This window comes from Panthera tigris, chromosome E3 (genome assembly GCF_018350195.1).
Source record: "Panthera tigris isolate Pti1 chromosome E3, P.tigris_Pti1_mat1.1, whole genome shotgun sequence".
Taxonomy (NCBI): Eukaryota; Metazoa; Chordata; class Mammalia; order Carnivora; family Felidae; genus Panthera; species Panthera tigris.
This window is the reverse complement of record NC_056675.1, coordinates 7,648,175-7,654,678: the sequence shown is the minus strand read 5'-3', so window position 1 is coordinate 7,654,678 and position 6,504 is coordinate 7,648,175. Positions and strand designations below refer to the sequence as shown.

Below are 6,504 nucleotides of genomic sequence, written 5' to 3'. Positions count from 1 at the left end.
GTACAGTCCCCCAGACAGTATTTGGAAGCAAGAAGTCTATCAGCTCTGCCAGGCTCCATAGAAGGGAGGATTGCATGAACACATGGCTGGTGCTGAGAGAGGGAAATCAGGGAGTAAGGGGGTGGCACAGCACTTTTGGGAAGCAGTAGAGGGAAGGTACCTGGTGCTTTCAGCCCTCTTGCTTTGGGGTCCTAGGAGTTCAGCCCTGGGGCTGGGGATTAGTTCTTTGGCTGGGAGGAGACACAAGGCAGGTAGGGAGGAACAGGTCCATGTGAGAGAAGTCAGCCAAGACCGGGTAGGGGGCGCCAAGGCCAGCCTGGGAATTTGGAGTGATGCTTCAGGAACTCTGCCAGGAGAGAAAGGATCAGGGCTTTGCTGGGGGTTTGTGGGCAGGAAGAGGGGAGGGCGGCTCTAGAATTTTCTCCGTTAAAAGAATCCAGCTTCTTGGGGAACCTTTTCCTGAAGATTCCCCAGGCACCACATCTGGAAGGAGCAGAGTGGGTAACAGGCCTAAGGGCAGCTCAGAGCTCTGCAAGTCACAGGTCCTGGCGGGGGCGGTGCCTAAGAGCCCCTCCAGGTTTGGAAGGGTGAGGGGAGGAGTTGAGGGGAGCTGGCAGGAAGGCATTTGTCCTGTTTTCTCTCTCCTCCTCCCCATCCATCCGTCAGCTAGACTGGAGGGGGCTGCCTGTGTCTCCTCACCGGAACCTCCCTGAGGTTCTGGAAGTCGATGCGGGCATAGCTGTGTGGGTGGTGAATGCTGGACCCCGGGGTGTCGCCTTGAGCCTCCAATGGAGGGACCAGGTCCAGGTCTACATAGTTGAGGCGGTTTTTGGTCGGGTCTTGTATGGCAGTGCTCATTCCTAAGTGGTGTGGGGCCACGTACCTGATGCACACATAATCTCCTGCTAGCTCCGAAGGTGGTTGCAAGCAGGGATGAGCCCCTGTCGGTCCCCAACATTCCCCGATGGCGGGAGGGGGGCCTTGGAAAGAAGGTCCCGGCCTCCTGGGCCTGGGCGTATAGGAACGGGGCAGGGAGCTCGAGGGAAAGGACCCTGGCAGAAAGTGGCTCATGGGCACGTATTCAGTGCCCCCGCACCCCTGGAGCTGCTTGTGGGGAGGGACATGGGCAAAGGCTGCAAGGCCCGGGGGTGCCATCACCATGTAACCACCTGCTTGGCCACCCCCCATGGGCTCGTAGTTGCTCCCAGCTCCCATGGCGACGTAGCCCCCGCCCCACTCCAATGCCCCAGGGTGCGAAGCTGCAGTCGCCAGCGCCGCCAGGGTCTCAGGGGTTGCTTTCTCCTTCCTCTCACCCGCGCTCCCGCGATGGCTCAGGCCGCTTGATTGGGCTGCCGAGGCCAGGGTCGCATAAGGTTGGGAGACAGAGGGTCTGTAAGAGCTCGTCGGGGGATCCCTTGGCAGTGGCTCAGTCCTGCCACCAGCATCATCATCCCCGAGTCGCTTCATGGCGGCCAGTACGGTCTCGTGAATGCTTTGGGCCACCGCGGCATCCGGCGCCTGTAGCCACAGCTCCCCGGGGCCCGTGGGCGCCGAGCGGCCGAGTTCCAGGAAGAAGAGGGAGTCTGCGTGGCCACAGCGGCGCACGCTGAGCAGCGACAGGCGCAGGGCCGGCGGCGGCGAAGCCTGGGTGTCCCGAGAGCCTCTGCCCTTGGGCTTCCGCAGCAGGCTCAGCACCCCCGAACCCAGGCACAGGCGATAGCTGCCGCTGCCCAGGCCTCGTGTCCCCCCCAGTCCCTTGGGCCGCAGCGTCACGGGCCAGACGTCCTGAAACGGAGCAAGGATCCAGGCCCTGGGGTCCTCGTGAAAGCTGGGACCTGGAGAGATAGTGGGCTGGTCACAAAGGGCTCCTGGGTCCGGAGGTTGGAGTCACTGTGCCCCAGGAATTAAAGAGTTGTTAACGCTTCACGTTTGAACTTCATATCCGAGACTTGCTGGGACAACCTAGGATAAACAAAACCCGCGAACACCCAACCCCCGGTTCCCAGCCCCCCGCCGCGTCTCCACCTGCCAAGGGGTGGGGCCTCACCCGCAGCCGCGCGCACCTCAAGCAGGGCGCTGTACCACGCCTGCTGCTCCGCCTCGCAGGCCGCCGCCACGCCCAGGCTGCGGTCACGCGTGTACAGGAGGATCAGGTGGCGCTGGCGCGCGTCCACGCGCGTGCTGATGGTGCACGCGCCCGCCAGGCTCACGATGAGCTTGGGCGGCACTCGGCCGGCGCGGAACTTCTTCTCGCTCTCGTAGCACTCTAGGCTCGGCGGGTCCGCGCGCAGCACGAAGAAGCGGCGGCGCTGGGACTTCTGCTTCCGAAGGTGGCCGCAGAGCCGCACGTCAGCGGGACAGGCCCAGGGCCGCGGCAGTACCAGGGGCACGTCGCCCAGCTCGGCCTCTGGGGCCGCCGTGGGACCACCGCCTCCCCGCTTCATCACGGGCCAAAGGCAATATAGTGGCCGGAGTAAGGGCTGAGATTCAGTAGGGTGGAGGTGGCGGTCCTCAGGGAGGAGGGCAGCGTCCAGACAGGTTGCCACCTGTCTTTATGCCCAGCGTCTCACCCCTTCCGACTTGAAGTTTGGGGCCTGGGATCTGCGGTGGACCCCTCGCAGCGCGCAGCGTGTACCCCAGTGGTTGTCCGGTGGCCTGTGACACACGGGGCTCCAGCGGCCTCTGAGGCCTGACCCAGGCCAGCCGGCCGGCTCCCCGCGCCTTGGGTCGCCTCCTGTCCCCTCCCTCCCTTTGCCGACCGCTCCAGAGTCCCCACCCCCACGAGGTTAACCCTCGTGCGACCGGAACGCTGGACACCAGGCCGTGGGAGTGAAGTCTGGGAGAGGTGGCCTCCACCCCACCCTAACCACCCTTGGGCTGGGGTTGCAGGGGCGGGGAGTGTGTGGGCGTCTCTACGGATCCGAGCTGACTGCCAAGGAAGCGACGACCGAAGTGAGGCAAATGTGAGTGGAACTGTGTCGGAGGCGAAGGCGCAGGAGTCTGCAGTCCTGGAGATTAGGGGACCGCCCTTACTGCAGCACCGCCTTTGCTCCTGCCACTGGCTACTGGGGCTCTAGGCGTCCAAAACCTGTGTCCTCCGTTCCCACCCAGGAATGGTTCTGTACTCTTCCTTCCCAAGCCAGCCTAGGAGCTAGGGCCACCAATCATTGGGCTGTGATGATTTCAGAAGAGCTGGAGTTCATTTTCTCTCTGGGTTTAGGGTGATAGGAGGGGTCTTCAGAGAAGACTTCTGGATTGGTCTCTGTGCACAGACCATTCCACCAGAATTCCAGTCAAGGGGACACTGAAGGAGAACCCGGGGAAGAAGACACCATCTCTCTGGGGCACTGCCCTCCCGCTGCCCTCAGCCCCTTCTCACCACCACTGTCCCAAAATGCTACCATGGGCCAGCTGAAGGCTTTGATCATAGGTGCAGACTCTCTGGTGGGGGAACCCCATCCTAAGAGATTTGAGATGGAGTTGGGGTTCAGACATTGTACACCCCACTTCTGACCCTTTCAAGGATCATGACTCCTGCTGGGGTGATGGCGCTGGTCACCACACACTCTAGAAGACACACCACCAGGAGATGACACGTGGGTGGGAGCCTTTGAGGACTTTGTGCTATCATTCTCATTGCTAGTAAGATAGCTAAGGGCGGGGGTAGGGTGGGGGGAGCCAAGGGTCGAGGAGGGGATGTGGGCAACTGAGTCTTAGCCCTATTAAAGATGACATATGGGGGGGGGGAAGATGGCATATGGGGAGGAGGGCTATTAGGTAGGGAAGAAGATACAGCAAGAACACTGAAGCAAGGGAAGCCTGTTCGTTTTCTCAGACTAGTCCATAGGCCATGACAGCCTGAGCTGGGAAGGCAGGTCTTCCCACCCATGCTTCTCCACTCCCCAGATTCTTCTAGAATGCTGGAGAAGCCAATGGTGCACTGTGTGGAAGCTAGGATCCTCAAATATCTTTTCACCATCATGTTGAGGGTGAAATGCAGGGAGCCAACCGTCATCATGAGGATGGGCATCTGGCTAGAGGCAGGTGGTGCCCAGGTCCCCCCTGAGCCTCTGGCTCAGCCATAACCCACCCCCCCCACCCCCACCCCCACCCCCCCCACCAAGTGCAGGAGAGGTGCAGAGAGCATGTGAGCACTGGGGCCAGTGGCAGCCACTACTTTTGGTGGGTATTGGCCAGGGAGAGGCAGGTATGTGATGGCTCCATAAGTGGCCCCCCAAACAGAATTGTGCTCAAAGCCATTGTCTCCAGTGTGGCCTTGACACATGTACCAGGTGCAAAGTAGCAAGGACACAAAAGAGATCTGCAGGTCCCTCCCCCTCCCAGTGCTGCTTTGAGGAACAGGGCACCCATAGGGCCTACGGACTTGCTGTGCTCCTGGCCTGGAGCCTTACTCTCCAGGCTTGATTTGAAGCTATCCACAGAGGGCCTCTTCATCCCTACTCCTTTCACTCCGCATCAACCAGGCCACAGTGAAGCACCCCAGTCCTTGTGAACTCACAGCTGCTGTCACAGAGACCAGCTCCAGACCACCTTGTGTCACTGAACCCCTAAGTGCTGGGTACAGATAGAGCAGAAAGCAGCAGGGATTTGAGTACCTGGGTTCTGGGCAACAGTGATGGTGTGGGGTGGTAATCAGTGCCAGGTGATTTAGCCTGCTGGATACCAGGAAAAGCCTGGAGCCAAACAACTGGCCTAATCAGTTGCCTTAGCAACAACATTGCCCTTGGCCCTCCCCAGACAAGATCTTGTTAGCCTGTTGCCCTGGTAACTCCACTTGCTCCCCAGGGACGGGAAGTGGCAGAACCTCAACCCCGCTGGGTGAGAACACCTCTCCCAACCTGAGGGGTCTACCTGTGCATCCCTCTGCTGGGTGCAGGGTAGCGGCAGGATGGGATCTCCACATTCTAAATCCCTGTGGAAGAATCTTGTTACCAGTGAGAGGAGCCTACAAGGAGAATGGGGTCCTAAGGCTGGGCTGTTCCTATCAGCCCCTTTCTCCCCCATCTGGAGTTCTTCCCCCTCTGTGGAGGAGGGATGCAGGGCCACCGCCATCTCCTGCCTTCAGTCTTCCCTCACCATGGCTCCCAAGCTCCAGTCTGGAAGGAATGGCGTTTTCACAGCCATCCTGGGGACTGGCTCCTGCTTCCTCACCCACAGGGGCGTGTGACCTGCTGAAGGCTGGGGCCAAGCCAGAGGACTGTTGTCTGCAGAGTGTGATCACAGCACTGGCCAGAGGGACATGAGGACTTGGTCAGAAGCCCGGTGGGAGCCTGGGTGAGCTCCATGGTGTGCCTGCAATGGGGTTCAGATTTGTAACCCCCCAGGCAGGGCCGTGTAAGTGCGTCCTGGGGGGGTGAGGTAGGAGGAACACAGCCCAGTCATTTAGACATTTTCTGTCAGGCCAGGGATTTTTCCATTCTTTGCTGCTCGCCTGGACACAGGAGGCCCCACGGAGGCAGCACTGTGGCTGCTCTGCGCCAAGAGAGGCAGCTGCGGTCCTAGTCTTGGCCTGTGCCCAGGGAACTCGAGTGTTCTGTCCTGGGGTTGAAGGCTGACCCAGTGTAACTTCTCTGATTGGTCACCCTGCCGTGGCCAGTGAGCTGGCTGGAGTCCATGTTGGACACAGTGCCCGGGATGTGGGGAGGGGGACTGCAGGGAGGTACTGGGGCCCAGGCACCAGGCAGTAAGGAGACCCTTGAGAAACTATAGGAGTGTGACTGAAACAGCACAGGCCCTTTCAATGTCACCTCCAAACCTCAGTGCTTTTGGTTAGGAAAGGGGGTTGGGGGTGGCTGGGGAAAAATAAGAAAAGGCTCCTCCTCCTACCATGCAACAGACCAGCTTCCTCCCTTCCTGGTTCTAAGCAGAGAAAATGGGAAACAAGGACAGGGACAGAGGGGTAATCAAGGGGGACAGAGAAAAACACTGGGAGAAGGGGACAGAGCATGAAAAACCCAGGGAAAAGGGATGGTGGTCCATGCTGGGAGAGCCACCAGGCGATGGAAGGAGAGAAGGGGCTGGGAGAGTGGGAACACAGACCCAAGACAGGATGGGTTCTGAGCCTTGCAAAGGTGGGGAGGCCATGCCTGGCTGGGCGAATAGCAGCAGCTGGAAATATTTCCAGAAAAGTCCTCAAAGTAAATAAAGTGATAACACAGTCTCCATCTCTCCTTGCTGTTCTGCTGTTAAAGGACATTGGGTAGAAAGATCCAGTGAATCCCAAGAATGAACAGCTGCAGGGCCAGAGTCCCTGTGCAATGTGGAAAAGGGAGGAACCTCTCTTGACAGCAAGGCTGAGTGCTGGGCCTCTCCTCTGCCACATGAGGTGTTTAACCCACGCTGGCTACCTTGTCACCACACAAACAGCAGAGACACCATGGCTGTTGACATAACATCCTCAGGTAAAAACAGTCTGGAGAGGGGCTGAGGATGCACCGACCTGGCAGGAGTCCACTGGTCTACCGGGTCTACTCGGATGAGACT

The 6,504-nt window shown here is 59.5% G+C and overlaps 1 protein-coding gene across 2 annotated transcripts; it reads right to left on the bottom strand.

Moving 5' to 3' along the window:
* Positions 1-123: 123 nt before the first annotated feature.
* Positions 124-6,477, bottom strand: LOC102956416 (insulin receptor substrate 1-like). 2 transcript variants are annotated; one of them, XM_007074020.3, is made up of 4 exons: positions 4,385-6,477; positions 2,048-3,304; positions 1,314-1,835; positions 124-346 (listed from the first exon to the last, which is right to left on the bottom strand). In XM_007074020.3, exons 2-4 carry the CDS (start codon positions 2,442-2,444, stop codon positions 282-284), a joined length of 984 nt encoding a protein of 327 aa, XP_007074082.2. In that variant the 5' UTR covers positions 2,445-3,304; positions 4,385-6,477; the 3' UTR covers positions 124-281. The 2 variants fall into 2 exon arrangements, with proteins under 2 accessions (XP_007074082.2, XP_042828323.1); XM_042972389.1 differs by having other exon boundaries at positions 124-1,835; positions 4,385-5,244.
* Positions 6,478-6,504: the final 27 nt, after the last annotated feature.

Bases quoted from the DNA above. Each gene is read 5' to 3' on its own strand.
- LOC102956416 (XM_042972389.1), bottom strand. From the start codon at position 2,444: ATGAAGCGGGGAGGCGGTGGTCCCACGGCGGCCCCAGAGGCCGAGCTG. The intron at 1,836-2,047 runs GTGAGGCCCCAC...CTATCTCTCCAG, and splicing joins TGAGGTGCGCGCGGCTGCGG to GTCCCAGCTTTCACGAGGAC.